Source organism: Simochromis diagramma, unplaced genomic scaffold, assembly GCF_900408965.1.
Source record: "Simochromis diagramma unplaced genomic scaffold, fSimDia1.1 OVJJ01000822.1, whole genome shotgun sequence".
Taxonomy (NCBI): domain Eukaryota; kingdom Metazoa; phylum Chordata; class Actinopteri; order Cichliformes; family Cichlidae; genus Simochromis; species Simochromis diagramma.
Genome location: NW_024387520.1, coordinates 4,962,428 through 4,987,247, shown reverse-complemented (window position 1 = coordinate 4,987,247; position 24,820 = coordinate 4,962,428). Strand labels below are relative to the sequence as shown.

The 24,820-nt window shown below is 41.6% G+C and overlaps 3 protein-coding genes across 17 annotated transcripts in view; 2 read left to right on the top strand and 1 right to left on the bottom strand.

Moving 5' to 3' along the window:
• The window catches only part of trpm3 (transient receptor potential cation channel, subfamily M, member 3), a 155,857-nt gene extending 150,845 nt beyond the window's left edge, over positions 1-5,012 (top strand). For 14 of the 15 annotated variants that reach the window (XM_040019003.1, XM_040018999.1, XM_040018997.1 and 11 more), the window contains 4 exons: positions 1,055-1,205; positions 1,747-1,940; positions 2,096-2,228; positions 2,545-5,012. In XM_040019003.1, coding sequence (XP_039874937.1) covers positions 1,055-1,205; positions 1,747-1,940; positions 2,096-2,228; positions 2,545-4,165 — 2,099 coding nt within the window. In that variant the 3' untranslated portion in view covers positions 4,166-5,012. The remainder of the gene's footprint in view (positions 1-1,054; positions 1,206-1,746; positions 1,941-2,095; positions 2,229-2,544) is intronic. The other variant, XM_040019007.1, reaches the window with a different exon arrangement.
• Positions 5,013-11,221: 6,209 nt separating this feature from the next.
• klf9 (Kruppel-like factor 9) lies at positions 11,222-15,720 on the top strand. The gene is made up of 2 exons (XM_040019366.1): positions 11,222-12,256; positions 13,640-15,720. The coding sequence occupies exons 1-2, from the start codon at positions 11,842-11,844 to the stop codon at positions 13,918-13,920; spliced, it is 696 nt and encodes a 231-aa protein (XP_039875300.1). The 5' UTR covers positions 11,222-11,841; the 3' UTR covers positions 13,921-15,720.
• Positions 15,721-15,856: 136 nt separating this feature from the next.
• fam219ab (family with sequence similarity 219 member Ab) lies at positions 15,857-24,820 on the bottom strand. The gene is made up of 6 exons (XM_040019367.1): positions 24,545-24,820; positions 23,506-23,605; positions 21,766-21,871; positions 21,099-21,179; positions 20,957-21,011; positions 15,857-17,839 (listed from the first exon to the last, which is right to left on the bottom strand). Exons 1-6 carry the CDS (start codon positions 24,620-24,622, stop codon positions 17,681-17,683), a joined length of 579 nt encoding a protein of 192 aa, XP_039875301.1. The 5' UTR covers positions 24,623-24,820; the 3' UTR covers positions 15,857-17,680.

Genomic DNA, 24,820 nt, shown 5'->3' with positions numbered 1-24,820 from the left:
CATTAAACCATGTCACCCTCCCCTTACGCCGGCTCAGCTTCTCACCGAAGCAATTGCAACATTGGAGAAATATTTCAGCCGATAAATCCGACATTTAACGTGACTAAGCACTGAGACTCAAACGCTAAAATGACATCACGCAGGAATAAAAACAAAAGCATCCACACATCAGCACCACAACATATTTATTAACCACCTCTCATCATCTATAATCTGTTTTTTCAAGTGGTTCAGTTGTCAGAGTTTTTAAATCCAAATTTTTTGGAAGGTTAAAAAAAATTAAATGGAAAAATTACTTCAGTTCTCTGTCTTTGGGCTGCATTGCGTGAAATAATTGAGCACCAAGCAATGATGAGTATGAGTAGAATGAATCTCAAAAGCAAACAAACCAACAACAAATGCTGAATGTTCCCCAGATAAGCCACAGCAACTGAACCATCACAGATGGAAAAAACATTCTAAATACATCTCAAATGATTCAGAACAGTCAACCATTGCTGAATGAAGCTATGGCTCGCATATGTGACAATATATTTTAAACACGGACGACATGTTTAAATATATTGTAAACGCAAACTGTGGTGACACATGACAAATGTGTTTTTTTCTGTGTATGTGTGTATTTTGTTATCAGATGCACATCTGTGTACATAAACCCCTACCATTATGATTTCCACTCTCTCCTACCGCCACTTTAAGAAAAGAAGCATAATGATGAATTATGCTTCTTGTTTGTTTGCAAAATAAGGAAAAGTGCATTTTTTTTTTTTTTATATTTTGAGGTCTGCTTGTCTCTTTTAGTTGATCGAGTATACATTTGAATGTTTGATAGTTTCTTCAATTTTCTTAGTTTTGCTTTATTTTAATTCTGATTATATACAGCATCATCTGTTTGTTTTCTGTTATTATGTGTCTGCATGTATTTCATTTATTTTTCGTGCAAAACATTCTTCTGAAATATTATTAATGATGAATGGATGTCTTTATCTAAAGATATAGTTTGCCTTCTAGTAACTTGTTCGCTTGTTTGTATTTATTTTGTGGTGATGCGCAGCCCCCTGTGGGCAGAACATCACTACAGAGGACGGTGTGGTGGTGGCTCTGCCTCCGTGCAAGACGGGTGCCTGGATTGTTCCAGCGATCATGGCCTGCTATCTGCTGGTGGCCAACATACTCCTGGTTAACCTGCTCATTGCTGTGTTCAAGTACGTAAAACCCTCCAATAGTTTTAGCTTTTGCACTTTAAGTAGACACCGCAGTGTTTTAGAAATGCAGCGAAGCACAAAACTCAGTTATTTTTGGCTGCAGAAATTATTTATTCTTGTCCTCTAGCTCTCATAAGAAAGGATGACAAAGATGAGGATTCATCTTAGCAATATTAAATTGTTTTTATTGATGTTTTTTTTCCTCATATTCAAAAAAATGGCATCACATGTAACTTTTATTTGGGCACTGAGGCTGGTAGCTAATTATAGTATCATAATGGGATGGTGGTTTTTCCACATGGACATTATCAGACTAATGGTCGGTTGCTGCTCTTTTATATAATCAATGGAGCAAATGCAGTCGTCCTCTTCTCTGCATTAGTGTTATTACAAAAAAAGCAGACAATATAAGACACAACAGTTAAACTGAAGGTTTAGTCAGATTTTCTCCTCAAAACTCTCTTGATTCGGTTTATTTTAGCCTACAGCAGATGTAATCTTTCTCGGCTTGTATGGCGTCTCTGTCTGTGATTGTCTGTAGTAATACATTCTTCGAGGTCAAGTCCATCTCCAACCAGGTGTGGAAATTTCAGCGCTACCAGCTCATTATGACCTTCCATGAACGTCCGGTTCTTCCTCCACCTCTCATCATATTCAGCCACATAACTATGGTCCTCAAGCACCTGTGTTGTCGATGGCGCAAGCATGATGACGATGAAAGGGACTATGGACTGAGTGAGTTGCACACATACAATAACAAGCTTTTTGTAATAGAACTCGTTACATTTATTCCATTTTAGTGCAATAAAAGTGTCTGTTTACGAAAAAAGAAATCTCTTCAGTATTTCTGAATAGTTAGCGTTAACACACTCAATCCCTTTCATCCACAGAGCTTTTCATCACAGAAGACGAACTGAAGAAAGTCCATGATTTTGAGGAGCAGTGTATAGAGGAGTACTTCAGAGAGAAAGATGACAGATTCCACTCATCCAATGATGAGAGAATCAGAGTCACTTCTGAAAGGTCAGACATGGCTGCACTTAAAAGCAGTGTCCGCATTAAAACCATCAAACAATGGAAATATAGAACATATTTCAATACTCATTTCCATTTTTCTTTTTCTGTACAATGGCCAAGAGAGCCCAGCGCACTCTAGCAAAAGAAACTAAGGGCAAAGAGAGAAAAGAAGCTGATCAATCTGATAACACAAAAGTGAATTTAGAATTTCCTTCGGCGTACAGAAATGTGTAGCTAAGAACACACACTGTTTTCGCCTCTCTACTCTACCCCCTCCAGTGCTTTTATGATGTTTTTCTCTCATTTCTGTCTCCTCTGTCAGGGTGGAGAATATGGCGATGCGTTTAGAGGAAGTCAATGAGAGGGAACACTTCATGAAGGCATCACTACAGACTGTTGATATTCGTCTGGCCCAAATGGAAGAGCTAATTGGACGAATTACTGTAGCGCTGGAGCGCATGACTGGTGTCGAGCGCGGGGAGGTCCAAAAAGCACGTTCTCGGACTTCGTCTGACTGCACAGACTCTGCATACATACTCCGCCAGGCTGAGTGCCCTGAAGCCGCATACATTCTCCGTCAAAGCAGCTTTAACAGCACAGAGGGGAACTGCTACCGCCTACAGGAGGCTCTAGAGGGAACAGCTGAGGGTTCCATGTCTCCTCCTTCGCCCACTGGCATAGCAACACGGACCAGAAGTCATTCATTTTATCTTGGAGCTGGTCGTGCTGCTGAACGGGGAAGTAGAGCTGAGCGAGCTGAAAGCTTCTTCAAAGACCGCTCCCTCAGTCTCCACAGAGCCAACAGCTCACAATCTGTGTCCTCAGCTGCCGGCCCCAAGGAGTCTAAGCCCCTCCCACTGGCGACGTTATCGGTCTCCCAGCAGCACCGTCCGTCATCCTGCATTGATATCTATGTCTCAACGTCTGAAGAGGTGGGGCCTGCGGAGGTCTTTCTAGATCCTCTCCGTATGGTCCCACCTCTCCAGAGAGACTCCTCGTTGCAGTCAGATATAATAGAGACGGTGCTGCCTGGAGGCCGAGAGTTCAGCAGCGCTGCCACCAGCGGTTTGGGCGACAGGCACTCGGAGGGCGGTGCAGGCAGCAGCGGAACTGCTGGAGCTATGTTTGATGATAGTGCTGCAGCTGATTTGTCATTATGCTCAGCACATCTCTTACCAGACAGCACTTTACCTCCTTGGGATATGGAACCATCCCCACCTCCCTCAGCAGGGCTGCTCGAACGTTCTAAGAGCAGCCGCTACCTCTCTACCGCAGGCACAGGATTCCTGGATGAGCCTCCTCTGGTCAAGTCACACAGCCTCATGTTCACACCAAGAAGCTGTTATGGTGGGATTGGGGCCGGAGTCCAGGTAAAGGCCGCGGAGTACACCAGCATCACTGACTGCATCGATACACGCTGCGTCTCATCTCCATACACCCCCGCAGAACGCTCGCAGTCACCTGGAGGTTCCACTTCATTCCCCTTTGATAAGCCGTCGGACGTTGGTTCCTCTCATCCAGAGAGAGAGGCAGAGCTTAGTCACACAGAGTCTGATCCTGAGGACCCTGATGACCTGGTTCCACCCCCTGATACCCCTCGGCTAGGGGTCCTAGGTGGGCCCAGTGGGGCCCCTCTCTGCTCCCCCTTCTCCAAGCTGGAGCGAGCAAACAGCTGCTCGTCAGACGACTCCCATCCTTCGCTCACGCTGGCTCCTCCGCACCGGAAGAGCCTGTCGGTGAGTGAGAGGATGGAGAGAGGACCGGGTCTGGGGGCAGACAGGGGGCCTGGGCCTGGGGGGCGGGGTCTGGCAGGAACCAGAAACCCCTTCCTCAGGAGCAAGTCTGGAGCAAGGCCTGACACAGCCAAAACTGACAGCCTCTCAATGAGGAAGCTGGCAGCTCCGTCGGCTTTCCGCAGCTTCGATAGACAAAACTACACGTGACGAGGATGTGTAAGTGCACTTGCACACTGTTAGGACCAGAGAGGAGTATTGTGAGGGCCGAGGGCTAAAGTGATAGCAGGGTGAAGTTGCCCTTAGATGCTAATCTGGATGAGATCTAAGGTTGTTTTTTTTCCCCGCATTATATCTCAGATTAGAAAAATGTATTCATAGTCAGTATTGAAGGGCAGCTTTACTCTGAATCATAAATCTGCAGAGAAGGATTGGAGATATAGGGGTCCTACTGTACACCAGTCAAAACAAAGAGCTATGAATCTAGACTAGTTTTTACCTCTTGTAGCTAAGTAACTCTCAGTTTGGTGTTATGGCAATGGAAGGTGTATTCGTACTGTATGTCTTCCACCCACCACCTTTACTTCAAGTAGACATCTTTCACTGTGTTACATCACATATCAGTCACACTAGTCACACACAAAGTATACTGTTACTCCTAGCAGCTTTATATGGTAGACACTGTCAAGTCTGAGAGGCCAAGGGAGAGGAGAAAGAAAGAAAAGACACCCACCTCTTTTGCCAACATAGAGTCATTACTACTGCAAAACCTTACCTTCAAATACATTTTCCCTGCTTCATATAATCCTAACTCGCATAAACTCAACCCAGAAAGACACTAACATTTCTGGCCACTTTGTGAAGAGATCAGAAGTCTTTGGACTTCACTGCACTTCAAATTACCTCTAAGTACTCAATCTTTCACATAATAAATAAATATTTCATTTTTGAAGGATACAGTTCTTTCTCTTCTGTTTGTATATTGTAGCATCAGAGAGGAAACGGCTAAAGCACTCATCTTTGCCAGAAACAAAGCAGCATTTGAACACACTGCAGTCAAAAAGTCGGCATGCCACCATGTATCTCCTGCGGCCGTGCTTGAGGCACTGTCCTGAGGCATCATGTAAGGGCGTGAAAGAGAAAGGCGCTCCGTGTATGGTGACATCCTCATGTTTATCCGCGCACACACTTGGTCAGTGAAATCCTACATATCACTTGGAGAGACACCTTAGTTTATACCTGACTCCAGAGAGCTTTTACAAGTGCAATTGCAATAGATGGGGACAAGGGGGCGTTATGAGCCTGTGTGAGAAGCAACGCTTGCTGGGCAAACCTGATGTGAACCTTAGTTGCCCGCACCTGACACCAAAAATCTTTTCACTCCAAGAATCGTAGCTCTCTTGTAGCCCAGCCCTCTTCCTTCAGGTTTCGGCAGTGGCATTATTTTTGAAATGGTTTTTACATCCGCCTGCACCTAACAGATCCGTCCTTCATCTATCCAATAACTGTCATCCATTTGTTTTTCTCCTTTCATTCTTTTTTTTAATTGAATTCAAAGCAGGTCACTGCAAAAAGAGGCTTATTTTAAAAAACACACAAAAAAGCAGTTGCCTAATACTAAAACAAATGTTGAAATAAGCATACAGATCATATTGAAGGACCTTGAATTTATTTCTGATTGATTTATATTTGGAAAAGCTTCGGAATGAGTTGCCAAGTATACACATTCTAGCTGAGATTTATTAAGAAAGGCATGCATTTTAAAGCGGCATGAAGGAGGAAACATAGGGTCATTAATATTAAAAGATGAAAGCCAGATCAGTGTTTTTAAAAAAGTTCTCATTTTTTTTATTGTAAAGAAAGAAGTCTGAAAAAGAAGATGTCTTTTTCCGATAGCTTTGTAAAGACAAAATAGCTTCAATCAATAGAATTCTTACTGATTTTTAATGTTTGTTTTTATATTTTCTCACTCTTATGATTCAGTTTTAATCATGTTGCTCTTCTTTTGAGATTGATTCTATTTATTGACATTTTCTTGCTCCTTATTGATAATTGCAGTAAATGCCTGTTTGAATTACAAAAATCAATATTTATATCTTCTCAGTGATATTTTTGTCGAGTATTTTCTAATTAAGCTTTTCAATTTAATAAAAGATGACCATCTACATGCACTAAATGACGATGTATTATATTATTTATTAAATATATAGACTTGTCTGATATAATGTACATTTCGATCATATTTAAAGTATTTAAAGTAGTTTTTATTGTATGTTTTATCAACCAGCTTATGAGAATTTTCTAATGTTGACAAGGCAATACATAGTTGCCAGTATACCAAACTTAGGGTGCCTTTTGGGCATGGATGGAGTATGTGGGGACTGAAGTGATTCATAAATCTGTGAATTTCCTCTTTTCATCTTTGTCTTCTGTTGTGAAGAGGCCAAAAAATCAGTGGTTATGTTCTCACAGACATTTGTTGTTCTCTTTGGACACATCTGATGTACAGAGTGGGGGAATTGTTGTTATCTGTAAACTGTATCATTGCTTGTATGGGTATTTATTTGAATTTCTTCACCAGAACACATAAAAGATCTCACTGACAACAATAGCTTTGGAGGACAAAAAAAACAAACAAACCTGCGCACGAAAACGAGGGTGAGGATGTAATATAAACAGTAGGTGTCATTGCAGTAACTGGTCTTTCTTGCTCGAATTGCATTAAATCATGTGGTACTACCCAAATCTAATGATCCAGGACTGTTAAAAGCCCCCAGGTGATGTCTCTTAATTTGCGAGCTACAAAAGACATTAAACAACTGTGGTCCTGGGCAAAGCGCCACACCACGTGACCAGTTACTTTTCTAGGTAGAATCTGGAGATTGTCCCTTTAACCTTGTAATCACAACAGAAGTTGCAGTTAACCCCAATTGTGTGCAGTGGCTGGATGGCAAACCTAAAAGATGAGAGTTTTAATTTCCTCAACACATATGTAAGTCATAGCATAGTTTAAAGATGAAGGTCAGTGCTCAGGGACAACATTACCCCAGTGATGCAAGATGGAAAGTTAATCGATGAAAGAAAGAAAGAAAGAAAGAAAGAAAGAAAGAAAGAAAGAAAGAAAGAAAGAAAGAAAGAAAGAAAGAGTCCAGTATAATCACTGTGCTTAATGAGTCTAACCCAGAATCTTTTTGATCATAGAAAAACTATATATTTTTGTGTTTAGGTGTTCAGAAATGGCAATACAATGCATGAATGTCTTCATACCTGATCAACTTGTTCTACCACAAAAGTTGAAAACACCAACAGTACAAACAAAAGTGAGGAATGTCTTTGCAGTCATGCTTAGTTGACTCTTGCATTTTGAACCAAACCAAACTCTGTCTAACCAAATGGAAACACGCTGAGTCACAGCTGTTGCAGACGGGATTAACTAGGCAGAGGTCACCTCAGTCGTTGCAGGGCCAGTCAGAAAACAAGATGACCGCGTTGGAATGAAAGTTTATGCCCTGCTATTTGACCTTACATTCTCTTTTATTCTTTTCAAAGTTCCTTATCCTCATATACGAGAGAGCATACATGTCCAAGGCATGTAGAAACTCGTTAAGGTTTGTACATGATTGTGTTTGCGATATGCTGACGAGACTGTTGTGGAAGGTACTGACAGGAGGCATGCGTGTGTGCGTATGTTTGTACGTGCGTTTAATTAAACTGCGTGTGAATCGGAAGTGTAGATGACACTAATAACTGGGAGGCATGCCAACACAACACAACCCAACAGAATCTTAATGTACAGTATTTTTTAAATATTTTACTACACTGTCTCTTAAAGTTTTGGGGAATCATGAGCATATGTGATAATAATAATCAACAGATTTGCTTCCCTCCTATGAAACCTGTGACTCGTAAGCTTTAGAGTATCACGCACATGTTTTTTCTGCAATAACTTCTGATGTTGTTCGACTAAAAGGGACCTATCCCTCTACTGGTCACACTTTATTTAATGTCCTTTAAATGCATGCAGTTCTTCCACTCAGAGTGTACAGAGATGATGTGTAATGATGACTGAGAGAAAGACAGAGAGAGATTATAATATGAAATTAAAGTAGTGAGTATTTGGATGCAAATACAAATCTGTATTCTTCAATGTGAATAGGATCATGTCTGGCATGCATTGTTAAATAAACAATTAAATAGATTTGTGTCTTGTCTGTTTTTAATTCATGTGGATACTCAAGCAATGAATGACAGCACACTGAGTGCCCTCACCACTACCAGCTGCTTCGGATGGTTTAACACAGGTATTTAAATGCATCCATCTGCACTGCTCCTTGCATCTTCACCATTAACACCCACCTTCCTCTTGCCTACCTGTGTCTTGCTTCTACTGACTTTCTCCCCTCTTCAGAAAAGGAGAATGAAAGTTCCTACACTCGCTACACATTATAACACCCCAATATCTGATTGGGACAATGATTTAAACTCTGAAGTTAAACGGCTACAGGAACATCAGCATCTTTGACTCCCTTATGATGTATCTCACCTCAATTTTATTTATATGGCACTAAATCACAACAGCGGTCACCTCAAGGAGCTTGCCCACTGCGCAAAGTGACATCGGCGTGACAAGTGATGGATCAATATAGACATGATCTGCACGTCTATCCGACATCCAGTGTTTGGTGGGCGATATTGTAAAGACCTACAGTAGTAGAGTGAGAAAAGCAGCACGGGCCTATTGCTCAGGTTACCCTTAACCCTCTTAAGGGAACCCAGGCTTCAGGATCCAGCCCTAACTAAGCTTTGTCAAAAGGAAAGTTTTAAGTGTAACCTTAAAAACAGAGTGTCTGTCTCCTGAATCCAAACTGGGAGTTGGTCCCACAGAAGAATACCTTGAAAGCTTCTAGTTTTAAGCAGAAACTAATCAAAAAAACAAACAAAAAGTCTTTGTAGAATACATAAGGCAACAAAGGCTCATAAGGCACTGGAGCACATCAAGCTGTTCTGCAGATATGGCAACAAACCCCTGCATTGACTGTCCTTTGTAAAACTTCTTACACTGCCATAAAAACACAGCCTGGAACTGGTCCCAGAGTATAAATGGTTTTCACACGCTTTCTTCAGCTGTAATAGAAATTCTTCAGTAAACAGCTGAGTACTGAGTACTTGAATATATTTATGTCATATTGGCCAGGGCCTGCATGACACCTGTGGTTTATACAAACGTGGTTTTACATATTAACTGTGAAGGTTTTACACTCCCTGCCGTGCCCGCGCTGTGCCTGTAGTCCGCCGGGCTGTGAGTGTTTGGAAACCGGGGAGGGGCGGGGTAGCCTATATTAGCACAAGGGAGAGGGCCAGCAGTGGTGCGTCAGCTCATACTCCGCACGTGGAAGAGAACATTTTGTACTGAGATTATGCGCGCGCCCTCCTCCTCCTCCACCACCTCTCGGTTACATGAGACGCACGCGCTCACACGCTTTAAAAAAAAACAACCTTTGCCGCAATCGCCGTACAAGACACCACAACAACATGACCCAGATGCACCGTGCACTATTGAACTCTTTGCACGTTAGTGCGAGGAGGAAGCGGGGAGCAGCAACTGCGGCAGCCGAGGAAGCGCCTCCTTTTCCCCAGAAATGTTTACAGCTCTGCTGCAGGAGGAGTGGGAGGGTGGCTGCAGAGACTACACTCATCTGGCCAAGACCCTACTTTCAACCAGATTTTTGTTCCTGGAAATCTGGGGGTTATGCTGGAGCAAAATGGGGCGGAGTTCCAGCATGGGGCGATCGTGGAAAAGAGCAAGAAGTCCTTGTACAGTTTTATTCTGTGATGTAGAAAATAGAACTTATTGTTATGTTATTTCTGTGCAGTTGGCTTGAATCCTACTCCCTCATAATCCTTGTTTTTCATATTGATTCAACACAAGACATATGAATCTATATGAGCTATATCTATATATATATATCCATGCAGCAGAGGGGCAGTAAGCTTCGTCTGAATTATGCATTTTTGTTGTTTGTCACCAGGCAAAGTTCAAACCCATATTTTGAGAACACCGAGTCCTGTCCTATAAAAACGAAGGGCCATACCTCTCTGTGGGTAAACAGAAAAACAAAACCAAGGAAGAACATGTGTCCAACTATTGACTACAAAGTTCACGTCAGGGAGGACTGTCAAGAGCTCACATTGCTCAATCCCTGCACCCCCTAAACTGAGGATTTTCTAGGAACTTTGACCAGAAGTGAACCACCCCCTGCACTTTTTAACTAAAGGGGTCTTATTTCACTTAAGTGGGCTGGCAGTATTATACTCATTCCTTTTCTTCTTTTTTCTTTTTTTAAGCAAACTTTTAAGAGACAGTGGGAAACATGTAGTCTGAAAATGTTGAGGCGCAAGGGAAAGGTGCTGCCTCGTTTAGTTCATAGTGAATAGTAACTTGGCAGGATTAAGAAACACATAGTTCTTGGGTGAGCGTAAACTAAGGAAGCTATCAGAATGTAAACATTAAAAATGTTTTTATAAAGTCACGGGAAAAAGTGTGACTGTAAGAAAAACAGTAGCTTTATCTTAGATGTCTTTATCTCACGAAACAAGCTTACGTGTCAATATTTCAGCCCTCTAAAGTGGAACTTGTAAATATTTAGCAGCTGTAAAAACACAGGGCAAACTATAACCACAAGCCATTTTTTTCCCATACATAACAGATCATTCATAATTTTACATATATATATATATATATATACACACACACACATATATACATATATATATATATATATATATATATATATACAGTTTTTTGTGTCATCTTTAAAAAAAAAAATCTGCTGGCTCGTGCTAAAGCATGCTGTATGTTACTGTGTAGGGTAGGAAATTACCAGAAAAGCTTTGACTGTAAGAGAATGACAGGGATGATACTGAAGTGTTTTGTACACATTACACAGGTCAAATTAGGTGGGATCATCGAATGATGAAAGAGACAAGTGACTGAAGCAAGTCATCCAGAAAAGAGGAAAGGACACCATTTATTGCTTTCAAAACTTAAACTTCAGAGAAAGAAATTTGTAATTATTATTAAACTTGTTATTAAAAAGGCATGTAATTATAAATCTGACCAAATACAACCAATGTTCATTATTCATTTTCCATGTATTTATTATCCAAAATCACAAAGGGTTGGTATCTACATATATATCTACATGGACTTATATTTTTCTTAATGAGTCCTCAAATCCATTTTTACACTCTAACAACCATATTTACCATTTTCCTTAAGTCCCTGAAGGTAACATGAGTGTGGTCTTGCCCTTTTCACCAATCCCAGTCTTGTGATTAGTCGAGGGTCTTTTCACTCACTTTAGTCAATAGGCAGTCCCCCAAAAACCGAGTCACGTTTCTTCTCATCCAATCACAGTCCAGTTTAATTATGACACAGTGGGATTCCGCGAAATTGTTTCTTGGAGTTGAACTAAAGTGCTGCTCTCTGTAAAATAGGACAAGTTGACCCGTGTATGTCTGCGCACAGGGAGGTGGACACAATAGCGCCGTGGGTAAACGCTGTGATTTTGATTCGTCCGTTAGAATTAAAAGGATCTGGAGGAAGAAAGAGAAAGGAGGTTAGAGAAAGGAGGAACCGGGGAACATTTTCAAAGCGCTATCTTTCCTGAGCGGGGCGTTTATTTATCCGCCGCGCAACCCCGACAAGAAAAGCGCAGTCTGCGCGGAGTGGTCACATTGAAGACGACACGTGTGGATGATTAACCGCATGTTTCCTGGGAGGACTGCGGACTGATTACTGTATCCGCGTTGTCGGATAGTTTTTCCTCGCCACTCAAGATCTATTGTTTTGCTTCTGTCCTCCCGGCTCTGCTTCAGGGATCGTGATGTCGTCGGAAGTCGACGTCTCTGCAGACCGCGTCCCCAGCCGACCACCGCCGGGGCGGATGGAGGACGTACTGAAAGAGAGCCAGGAGAACAGGACTTTACTGATGGTGGCGAGGATTTTGCTGGACTTGAACAAATGCAGTCCCAACGCTGTCAGCGCCGGAGAAAACAGATGTCTCGGGGGCAGCGAGGCCGGCGCGCAAGAGAAAGCGGAGCGGGGGAGTCGCCTGAGCTGCGGGGACAGCCGCGGCTCTCCGGCCAGCCAAGCCAAACATCCCCGGAACACGAAGGCGGCGGCGGCGGCGGCGGGGAGACTGCCGTGCTCCGAGAAGAGACACTGCTGCCCTTTTGCTGGCTGCGGGAAGATGTACGGCAAGTCGTCCCACCTTAAAGCCCATCTTCGGGTCCATACCGGTAAGTAGAGTGAGAGGGGATGGGGTGCTTACTGGGTGCTTCGGCGACACACCTACGATACCAACAGCTCTGCGTCACTTCGACCCTTTTTCGTATTTTTCTTATTTATGACGTAAGACTCTTAACCGAGAAAGTAAGAGTAAGTAAGAGTAAAACGTGACGGACAAGAGTCCAGACCTGTGTCCCGTGTTGTGAGACTTTTAGGGGCGTGACCACGTGTTTCTGCAAAACCACATTATAGGAAAGGTGGTCTCATGATCGCCTACTTGTGGGAGGGGGTGTGACTCACCGGGACATATTGGACCAGAGGCTGGCAGAGAGGTGGAGAGGCAAGGGGGAGGAAATCTTTGTTTTAACGTCCTGTGGACACGCGGCCAGAGTGCGATCTTGGGTAAACACCACGTGCGGACGCCCATATTTGCGAAGCTTTATTGTTGAGATGTAATAAATGACGCCGGAGCATTGGGCATCATGAGACCCAATAACGCCTCTAATGATTTTAGCTTTGTGTTCCTGCCACCACTCTTCATCATACAGCACTGGCAATAACAGTGGAAGAACATCTACCGACACATTAAATAGGTCGTGATTCACACGCGGGTCACTGCGACACTGTTGTCCCCACGTGTTCTTGTCCGGAGGTAACGCACACTGCGCCACCATTTCCTCATACGTCATCCACCTCCACTCCCCTCGCGTGGGCTTGTAAACAAGAGCTGACATGTGGCTCTGCTCAGCACGTGGAAGCGCTGTTGAGGGGGTAATGTGCCCTGTTTCACCTCAGGGCTATCTTGACTGACGGCTCCGATGTCAACATGTTATTGTTCTTAGCAGCAGTCTTTCAGCAGATCTTAGTTTCGCTCCAGACCGCAGCCTGTGTCTTATTTTCACCCCCCCCCCCCCCTTTCTCCTTGTCACACTTGATTAATCTCGCAAATGTGTGTCTGTGCTTTAATTTTGATTGTTTCTTCTTATCACAATAAGTTTTTTCATCCGCTCTGATTGTTGCTATGCAGAATACAGCCTCCAAGTCCTCTGGGTTGTTTGTTGGTCTCTGTGTTTTTCATATTCTCATACTTGTGTAAATGCAAAGCAGGTGCCACAGGAGACTTTTTTTAATCATTTTGATTTTTTTATGTTTTGTAAAATAAGTATTAAAAACAGTAAGTATTTGTTCACACACAGCAAACTCAAAGTAGGTCCTATAATAGATTTCACAAAAAAAAGTCGACTCTTAGTTTGTTTTCTTTTTAGAAGGAAAGAAAATGTGCAAATGTAACATGATGACATGATTGATTTTGTGGCGAGGAAGGAGTGGTTTGGGTTGGTTAATACGATTAGTTGTAAATGTACAAAAACAAAAACTGGGTGTGTTTCCCTCAGGTGAGCGCCCCTTTGAGTGTACCTGGGCAGGCTGCGGCAAGAAGTTCTCCCGATCGGACGAGCTCACCCGTCACTATCGCACGCACACAGGCGAAAAGCGCTTCAACTGTCCGATGTGTGACAAGTGCTTCATGAGGAGCGACCACCTGAAGAAACACGCCCGGCGACATCCAGGCTTTCATCCCAGCATGCTCCAGGGCTCCGGCGCGGCCAAGAGAAGGCGTTGCTCCGTGTCCGTGTCCTCCTCTGATTCTGGAGACCGAAGCCCCACCGGGGTGTGAGACACACCCACATACTGTACATGTGCACACAAAGGTACATACTGCACATACAGAGGCATACACAGACATCCACACCCGCGTGTGGCGCCTGTACCTTTTCTACAAATCCTGTCGAGCCAGACAACCAGCCAGACCACAATTCAGAGTTTACTACACATGTAAACGAAGCAAACATGACAAATCTGACTGTAATCACACTAGAACTTCTCCTCTCATTCCCTGAGGTGATTGTTATTTATTAAGGGTTATTTCAGGGAAGTTCAGTTCTTCTTCAACTTTATTGTCTGTTGTCAAAAAAATGTTCTTTTTTCTTGAAAGAATCTGCCGTCCAAGTGGAAACCATGTACCCATAAAGTGTTTGAAAAACACTGCATGAGTTCACTTTGCATCGCAGACTTCCCTTGCAAATGAAGAGAATGGGAAGAACGCAAGTCCTTATATTCCTAGCGCTTAAAGAAGTTCTGGAAATAGTCCTTTAATGAATATTGTTATTGCACACATAGACTTACGCACACTTGAACAGTTGCTTTTCAGCCAGGATAATGCAAATGCACAACACAGCAGTATTATCATGTAAATAGATCAAACTAACTTCAGATGGGTGATATACTAAGTCTAGTGTAGTTACATGTTATTAGAGAGTAATAAGAAAACTATACTATAGAGAAATATAGAGCCTGTTTATTTAATTTCACACATTTTGCCATGGACTTCAGGTATAATCAGGTGTGTTATGAGCTTGTAGGGATAAGCAGTGTGTTTCCTGTGTTGAAACACACACATTGCAATTAAATGCACCAATATACCTTTATAGTACCTTGTCGAGGCCATAATACACAAGCAAATCTCAGCATTTGTGTTGTTTCTTAGTAACGCTTGAAAACATAACAGGGTAAAACCTTTTAGACGATAACGTGGTAACATTTTTTCACTTACTGTTTAAACACTACTCGGTGTTCTGACCACAGTGATTTATGTTTAGTAAAAGTCCGTGCCTTTTGACGGTTTTGTGGCAGAGGGGAATTTCTACGTTTTTCAATACTACCTGAATTAACATCGTCAGATTCTTTGTGTTGCTGTTCAGTAATACTTTAAAGCTCAACGACTGTCTTCAAATGCCAAGAGTGCCAGTTTTGTTTGGACTGCATTTTTTTTTTTTTTTAAATCAGGGAATAATGTGATGTGTGGACACATGACTTAAAATTACACCCCCTGGTGTTGACATGGAAGCACAACATTTCTCGTAGGATAGAGTCCTAATTATTATTATTATTATTGTTATTTTTATTCTTATTGTTTGTCCTTCCATTTGAGGAGTGCTTTCTTGATTAGTTCAACAAATTCCATCATGTAGCATGTTTGTATGTATTTTCTTTGGTACAGTGTATGTTTTATTTGTCTGGGGATCTTTTATAATATTACAAATGGAATGAGAGGTCTTATTAAGCCACTACAGGAGCCAGATGAATTATTATTGATGTCATTAGTTTTCTTTTGTACTTGTCATGCGATGCATTCAAATGTCCAAATAGAGTCTGTAGCTTGTAGAATACAAACTACATATATTTGTGAAGTGAAATGCTTATTTTATTTTATTTTTCTTCTTTTCTGGCATTATGATGACTGTGATTGGATGCTGGTGCCTTTCAGGTTGAAGCCCTTACTTCTGATGCTACTGTACTGTAATCAGGGACTGTCAATGCAGATCCCATGCTATCGCAATACACATACCTGTGTAATAATTGTTGCTCAAATGTTTTAACATTAAAATTATCCTTTTGGGGTTTTTTTTCTTTTTAAGCATTCGCCTCTTTCTTCTTTTTCGCGTCTCACACCCATAGTCACACTATGCAGCCATTATTATATATTACCATAATAAATTATGAATAATGTTATTATGGATAACCAAGCACATCAGACGCTGTTTCATTTGCATTTTGTTTATTTGTCGTTTTCATACACTGCACATAACATTGTTAAATACTGTAATGGAAGTGTTTACGTTACAAGAAAATCTTTTTTTTCTTTTTAAAAAAAGAAAAGAAAAGAAAAACAGTTATCACTTGTGTCTAAATGTAAAAAGAAAAAAAAAGCATAACTTCTTAGCAAATGCTCTTCAAATAAACTAATCAAGATGGAACACAGACATCTTTTAAGTTTTTTCTATACTTAAGGCATACTCTAATTGCAAATCAACAGCTAATTTAGAGGAGAGAGGGTCGTAAATGAAGGGCATTAGTGCTCCAAGTCAACGATCCTTGATGTTGCAATAAACGATTTCCATTCTGTTTGAAACAGAAATCGATGCTGTCTCACTTATTATTTTGGCATTGTAGGTCTTTATGCATGCATGCGTGTGTGTGTGTGTGTGTGTGTTGGGTCATCAATCTAAGATGTATACCACGAAACAAATTCAACAAAGCCAGGTTATCTTTGTGTTAGTTGGCTTGACAAAACCTAAAATGCCACAACAGTGGCTGTCAGCTGCCTTTGTTAAGTCTGGCTTTCGTTTTTTTGCGATCAGTAGTATTTACCATGGTGATTTAGTCAGGTTAAAACAGAGCAACCTTTCTAACACTGAAATCTCTGACTTTAAGCTTAAGATAGCTCATTAGCTCATTAATCTCACTTCGAAGTACACCTCCTCTGGTGTGTGACCCTGTGTTCACCTAATGATCTGTGGCACTGACACAGAAATGGGAAGGAGGGTGTCCGGTGATCATCAGGTTGCTTTGGCCTTGATAACGTGGGGATCAGAGCAAGAAACAATATGTAATCATCCTTTTCTACATAGTTCATTTTCACTGCTCTGCAGGAAACAGTACAATGATAAGGGCTCCCCAAAAAAGTAAAAAGCAAAATGTGCAAATTGAAAACAATGCAACAACAGTAGCGTGTGATTGCACAAATTAACTGTGGTGCAAAAAAGCTACTTGCTCATTATTTACCATTGGATTATTCAGTCAGATGCTCTTCATGCAGTTTGTTCCTCAGCTATTCGATTTCATACATTCACTCCTAAACTCTGTGATGCCACATCTCTCTTTGCCATTTAGGCAAAGAGAGCAGAAGTATTGAAGGTGGTGTTAATGAGTGCAATGACCTGGTCTGTGCTACATATTAACCCCTTAAGGTACAACAACAATACAGTTTCCTCTGTTTGGAGAATCAGACTTCTACGACACAATCAAATATCTGAGCATCAGCACATTCAATTTTAATTATCCCTCAGGTTAAAAAAGTAAGCGTTTAAATAAATAAAAAAAACTAACAAACAAACTAGAAAATAAAATATATATATATGCAACTCAGAATTCAGGTAAACAGAACAGCTGAGTCAGTTATGATAATGTTTCTTATTCTTCTGGGAAACTGAAATCACTTTAGAGCATCAAACAGACTTTTCTTTTTTGTCAGCTTTTATCAGTGTGTTATGTTAAATCATGTTGACCAGGAGAAGAGCTCTCAAACACAAGTGCAAGTCCTACCATAGGAGGAAACCACCACTTTACTAATCTTTTTATTACATATTGATTAATTTCAAATATGTTCATTCTCCTAGATTTTAAACCAAGGTTTCTATAAGGTAATTTGATTATTTGTTGTTGTCAATATCATCATAGCACTTACGATATTCTAACAAGGTCTCACTGTCGCCACTGTCATGGCGAAGTAAAGTCACAGCAGATAAAGACGGGAGGGCAGGGGAGCTCATGTTGTGTGGAAAAGAGCGGGGGGGCAGAAGGCTGGAAAGGCAGAGTTACTGTATTTGACAGGTGGTAGAGGAGGTTGCCTGGCAGCACATGCAGGTAGGGTTAACTGATTTGGGTGGGATCAAATCCAGGTCCTCGTCGTCGGGGATTTCGTCAAGGCGGTAGCCATCTTTCAGCAGCTGAATGTTCAAATCTTGATTGATTTGCTGAAAAATGAGAGGACACAGAGAGAGGTCAGTGAGTTACAGCATCATTTACTAACCCTTGAGTTGCAGATCACCGGGCTGCAGAGCTTTTGCAAAAGCTGGAATGTGCAAAAAGTAATGAAGACCAAACATGTAACTTTATGTGCTGATTCCCTTCCTGTCACACAACGAATTACTAAAATCATGTGACTCTAGTGAAAAAATAGTGGTGGACAGGAGTTTACATCCACCCATCATGGGCGTGAAGGTCATGGTAAGAAAGAGTGACCTTTATCCTTTAGATCCAGATGTACAGCTGACTCCTGTCCTGTCGAGGTGGCTCTTCTATGTGGCTGTTTGGTTTGTCTAATGTAGAAGACTGAGAACTCCTCATTACACTGCATAGTATACACTACGTTGTTTAGTTTGTGTTTGGGAGTGTTGTCCTTGGGACAAACCATTATGATGATGATGATCCTAATTCGAGGAGGCCAATGTTCACATTTTGGACAGAGAAGACAGCTGGTTTGAAAGAGGATAAAAGATGGCCTCATCTATGTCCACTGTGAACGATCATCTTTGAACAGAGGGGGTGCCTTACGACACCAGCTGTCTGCCACCTACAATCCAGTTTTGAGATCTGTTCCCAGATGCCTTAACGCCCACTCACATCTTGCATCAGGTGATCTCAATGGTTCAAATGATAGGGTGAAGCAAGATCTCACAATCGTTGCACCCAAAACCTCTCCTGATAATGACCCACACCCTTTTCACATCTTGGCTCATGTGATGAGGCACATGATCAATAGTGGGCCAATGACCCTCTTAAGGGACAACTCCCACTCCCACTTCCACAAGCTCCTTAGAGTTCTTTTGGAGTCATTTACATTTCTGGTTTGCTGGCACAGATCCGGCTTTTAAGCATAGTCAAAAGATTTTCGAACAGACTGGGGTTGGGGCTTTGGGAATACCATTGCAGAAACTTAATGTTAACCTGCTTTTTCCACTCTAAATTCAGTTTTGATGCGTTTGGGATCATTGTCTTTTTGGAAAACCCAGTGTGTGTTTAATTTTCAACTGCATAGCTTTTGATTTGCAGTGAAGTTTAAGAAAATGGAAGTTGTTTTCCATTATTTCACTTCGTGCAATATACCAGTTCCTCTGACAGCAAAACAGCCCCGGAGCATGATGCTACCACCACCATGCTTGACAGCTGGTACAGTGTTCTTAGGTTTGAAAGCCTGAATCTACAATCTACAGTTCTTCTTAGATTTTCGCTGAGTTTTTTGGAAATCTGAGTATTGATCAGTCCAGTGACTGCTGTTAAACAAAACCTGTTTAGGATGGCAAACAGAAACTACCATTTGTAGTCAATATATGCTGTATTCCACCCTGGAAAAGTTTATAGAAATATATGGGCTCAAATTGTGGTCATAAATATTTTGTACTTGTAAATCAGTTTTGTATGTGTAAAAAGAATTTGTGTGTGCGTAAAAAAGATTTGCATGTGGACATAGCCAAAAAACACTTGTGAAACTCTGCACTCAGGTTTCAACTTACAAGTACGGATTTTGACCCTATTTTTCTTCCTTTCAGCTGATTGGTCAATGTCAGGTCAATCACAAATTTAACTATCAAATCAGAGAACAGATGGGTTTGGCTGTCGGAGGGGCACTTTTTTGAACTGCAGGTCCTTGAAGGGTAATACAGTTTGAATCTTTTTTACGCACACACAAATCCTAATTTACCAGTACAAAATATTTATGACCACAATTTGAGCCCATAGAAATACCATGACATGATGAGTAGATGCAAACATCTAGTAGTAGGTTCATCTAATCTGTGTTTTTATTTATTTATTTTGTTGAACTAGCTGTTTAATGTTTGACAGTCTCAGACAGCTTATTGAGATAGTGTACTTCTTCGCTTTACTGCAGAAAAAGTTTAATAATTGGCATGTTTTATCTAGTTTGTATGATGTACTGAATGACCCAACCTTTAAAACCATTCTTATATGTGCTCAGGTTATCTAATTCCTCTGAGTGTCCACTGATTACCAGCAAAAGGTCCATTATTTCCTAAAATGTTGAGAATCCCTTTAAACATTTTAGGAGTTTCTTTGCAAAAAGCAGGAAAAGCGTGTGTTTGTGTTTTAATTGTTTTAATTTGGTCCTTAAAACACTGCTCCAGGACATCATTTGTGCAAACTGCATGGTTGGGAACATACGAATTGGAGGAAAGTAAAATTCCAAAGCACACAGGAGGACAGGTAGGGAAAAGAAAAGAGAAAAATAGATATGTTTATATAAATCACTGGTAAATCAAAATCTGATTGTACTAATGCAATAAAACATTAACATTAACAACAAACATTAGGACTGTCTATGCTCGTGATTTAGACTGGCTAAAAGTTCGAGTGGTAACCATGGCAAAGTGAGATTGGGCACTTTCACAGATGGCTGGAAGCATCATCACTTGGAGCGCGATAACTACTGTTCCTGCTGTGATTTTTTTAAATAACCAAAATAATTCCTTTGTTTGCACAAAAAGTGTGCAGTCATTTTATCTATATGCTGTTCTGCACTCTATCAACAATAAGCACAACAAACAACCTCTGTTCGGCCTGCAGTGGAAACAGTAACTGTATATGTACTTGTTACACCCAGGTTAGCTGGAACTAAGAGAGCAAATAAGTGCTTTAAAGTATGTAACGTGCATTAGCTATTCATTTCTGACAGCATGTTGGAATTAGGATCTGACACTGTAAAACTCACCCTACAAAACCCACAAGCTTAGACTCGTCACAGACAGGTTATAAATATGAGGATGCGTCTGCGATTTGCACTTATAGTGGCAGCAGCGTTACAAACAAGATTTGCAGGAGCAGACATGCAGATATCACATTTCATTTGTATCCAGCTTTGTGTCTAATACACATTTGTCTGCAGATATATCTGCAGTGTAATCATGCGCTTGCAGGGAGTGTACATGCCCACAGAATTGCCATGGATAGTTTTAACACTGGCTTGTAAAACCCTAACACTTAGCCTCTTAATAATTATGGAAGATGGGGGGAAATATGAGAGTAAATACAAGGGGGTGGGATGCACTGATATTTGCTGAAGCACAAGCTCTTACCTCGGCTGAAGAGTATCCCGACGAGGAGTATCTAGACATGTCAAAGTCATCGTCACTGAAACAGAAAAACACAGGATACTATATTAATATCATTAATGTTTGCTTATGTGCTTCTCAGAAAGAAAGATGTTTGTGTGTCCACCTGTCTGTATCTAGGGCCACCAAAGGCTTCTCATCCGGGCTCTGGTCTAAAGACGAATAGCCTTTATTGGGAACTACCAACCTGCATTGAGGGGAAAAGAGAGAGAGTTGAGATCAGGCGCAGAGGAGGAAAAAACAGTTTCACAAGCTGTAAGAAGTGAGCAAAAACAGGACTGGCAGAGATGTTGAAATAAATGAAAAGTAGGCCTGGAGGCAGCGTCACAGCTGAATCACTGGAACAACAGAAGCGTGAAAGCAGTATAATGTCTAACTTCAGACATCTTACAAACGCTACATCAGTACAACTCTTTTTTTGTACAGCCTTAAAACACATTTTTGTTTCCACACATGGCACATTTAGAAAGAACAAAATAAGCTTAATTTCTACATTTGAAATACTGTCACACCTAGGGATCTTTATTTGTATTGTTCTGTGGCTTCACTTCAGGCTGGATCATTACAATTGTTACAGTACTCCTATACTTAAAGCTACTACAGTTACACAATTACACCACATGAATCTCTTTCAACACGTAAATTGCACTGTATGAGGTTTGCTGTGAGAAACTTCTAATTACTGAGATTTTGTTTATCAATAACAACCAGCCAACAGAAGTCTTTCTCGTAATTTCTCGACTGACCCCACGATGAGACTGCTCGCATCTTACCGTGTTCTGGCCATGACATTGTTCTTCTTGGGCTGCTGGTTGACTGGACTACCTACAGCGTTGCCGTTCTTCAGCGAGCCCTTCCTAGCCAGCTCTCTCTGTTTCTCTGTGTAAGGAACACAGAAGCAGGCAAAGGCATAAAGGTTGAGCTTTGAACAATAAATGATCTGTATAAGAGTGACGGAATAAGTTTAACTAGTAAACTACAGTAAGGTAAAGTAATACTTGAGTTAAATGTTGCAAATATGCACAAATATGCACGTATGTTCATGTTTACTTTATTTAGGCACACTTATGAGAATCAGGTGTGATGACCTGATTTAGCTGAATTCTATATTAAGTCAATCTTTACTTTAAGAAGACTGAGATGGCATTTCTTACTTAAGAAGACAACGTTTTGTTAAGCTGTGCAGCAGAGTAACAGACGTGACTTCAGGGCAGATCAGTTTCTGCTCACTGGAGAGATTTGCTTCAATGCTCAGCTGACCAAAGAGTGCTGATTGTTTCCGTGTGAGCTTAGAGAACTGTTAAATTTGTTTAATATATTACAATTCAGAAACTTTGCATGTGACATCAAAAACTAGAACCTTCCCCTTTCGGCATCAGCTACTGCTAAATCTAAAAACATTTGAATGTCAATGCATTTTCTTAACCACTTATAGGCTGGGGTTGTAGGCGAGGCTGATGCCTATCTCAGCTGACAACGAGAACAAGAGTACACCCCGGAGAGTTGCAAGCTCCTCACAGGGCTAATACAAAGAGACAAACAACTCTGCACACTAACACCTTCCCCTACTGTCAATTTAGCTTCACCATTTGATCCATGCAGTCACTGGGAGAACCTGCAAACTCCACACAGAGAGGCCTGGCTCACCAGCATTTTTCCAACCTGACCCTTCTTGCTGTGAGGAATCTGCACCAAATACGTTTTGACATGACATATAGATGTAGATTGTATTTTTGTTTTGCTTGTTTTTTTTATCTCAAGGTCACAAAAGCAAAGTGATGAATTTAACAAACATGCACACCTAATGAAATCAACATAGTTGCCAAGGTAGTTTTTATAACAATGTTTAATTGGACGCAGGACCAAGAAACGGCGAGAGAGAGAGAAGATAGTGGTAACGTATACATAACTGTAGCTGTACAGCCTAAAAAAAGAGCGTTGACTAACAGAGTAGCTCACTAATTCTTAGATATTATTGACTCTGAGTAAACATACAGTAGCAAACAGTAAAAAAAAAAAAACATTAAAAACTATGTGCTCCTGCTCGCCACTGGACTCTGTCCAAGGTGCTGAAATGAATCTTTAAGAACTGTGGCTTTCTATAAAGACGGCATGAGAGGGGCCAGAGAGGCTGTTATTCCCTGCCTTGAGGTTGGGTTTTGAGAACATGCAATTGGCCTTTTGTTAAAAATAATAAACTAAAAGATTAGTGGACAGATTCTAAACATAATCAGCAGATTCATGAATAAAGACAATAATCTGTAGCTGTGGCCCTATTACAGTAGTAACCGCATTAGTTTTTACTTAGCAAGGCATCAAGAATAATTATAGAGGCCAATGTGCCATTAATTAAAATGCCTCAGCACAGCTATACAGTATCTATGCTGGTTCCTTTACGATCTGTGTCTACAGACTACGCACCATTTTGTGTTTGACAGTCAATCAAACAACACTCCAACAACCACAGATGGACAGACAGACATTTAGCCTGCAGTTAAAACTGTATCTCTCACCTATTTTCATCTGCAAAGGTGAAGGCTTGTAGTTTATAGTGACAGGCTCCCCCTCTCTGGTGTCTGAGTCAGCCTCTGAAGCTGTGGATGAGGCAGGGTCCTGGACACAAGGAAGTGCAGAGATGTGTTTTACTGAGGCAGCGATGAATAATGAATGTCGTTTTGTAATGCAGAGTAATACCCACCATAGCTAAGCAACGGGAATAAATGGTAATAAACACAGATCTGTGATTTGTGCCAGCAGTCTTAAAATAAATGTGCGTCTTACAACTAGAGAGCAAAGGCAAGAGGGATGAAAGGCTTTATAAACAACAACAAATGAGGAACGGTGGGGACTTCTGGTGTGGGGGCACCTGGAGACAGCAGGTCAGGTTGCTTTAGTCTAGTCTGGTTCCCCAGCGGCCCCGGCGGCGGGCAGCAGAGGCCGCCCTGCAGGCTGCAGTAACCCCGGGCCCCGCTACAGGCCACGGAGCGCTCCGTTAAACCGTTTACACTGAGATTTGTATGTAAAGGCGAACCTTTAATGGCACATACAAACATATACAAGCGATAAGGAGCCCCCTGCTAATCCCGTCAAAGTGACGCAAGTGGCGTCGATACCAGAGTAACTTGCTGCATGGATGCTGAGGATGCAGCAGCAGCAGTGCTGGGATGGGATGCTTGTTTTCGCCAGACATGACGGATGCTGCGCAGCAGACCGGACGCTGTTTGCGTTAAGCCGAGCGACAAAAACAAACAAACAAACAAAACACAACAAAGCTTGTTTGTGAGCAAAATCCACGTCCCCTCGTGTATTCCGCCGTCGTTTATTCGATTTCACTCCGTGAAAGCAGCCGGGAAACTTGATGGAGAACGTTCTAATGGCAGCCCACATCAAGCAGCATTACACATGGCAGGTGATGCGATTGTCGGGGTCTCAGTCTATGAATGGCAAGGCCTCAAACACTACACAAGTATGCGCGGTTGTAATGTCATTTTTAATTAAACAAGGCAAACAGATCAAGCGCCGCCAGTCATTTCCAGACTGTTCTAGACTTACCAGCGGCTGCATCTCAGCCTGCATCTCCGCCTCCTGTACAGCACTCGGCACTTGAAATCTGTCTATTTCTTCCATCATTTTGGCAACGCGCCTCTTCCCTCCCTTCTCCTCCAAAGTGAACGATGGTAGCGGATCCTTTCGACGAGTTATCACCGAGATCGTAAGTGATCTCCGATTTCTAATAATATTTGTAGTTTTCCGGTGGAGAACTACATCCCAGCAGGCAGTATGTCGGCGATGGTGTGACCAGTTGGATGACGGTGACTCCACCACCCA

Excerpts from the sequence above, each read along its gene's own strand:
- klf9 (XM_040019366.1), top strand. The coding sequence starts at position 11,842 with ATGTCGTCGGAAGTCGACGTCTCTGCAGACCGCGTCCCCAGCCGACCA. Across the intron at positions 12,257-13,639 it reads CCATCTTCGGGTCCATACCG|GTGAGCGCCCCTTTGAGTGT; the intron begins GTAAGTAGAGTG and ends TGTTTCCCTCAG.
- fam219ab (XM_040019367.1), bottom strand. The coding sequence starts at position 24,622 with ATGATGGAAGAAATAGACAGATTTCAAGTGCCGAGTGCTGTACAGGAG. Across the intron at positions 21,180-21,765 it reads AATGTCATGGCCAGAACACG|GTTGGTAGTTCCCAATAAAG; the intron begins GTAAGATGCGAG and ends CCCTCAATGCAG. Across the intron at positions 21,012-21,098 it reads GTGGCCCTAGATACAGACAG|TGACGATGACTTTGACATGT; the intron begins GTGGACACACAA and ends TTTCTGTTTCAG.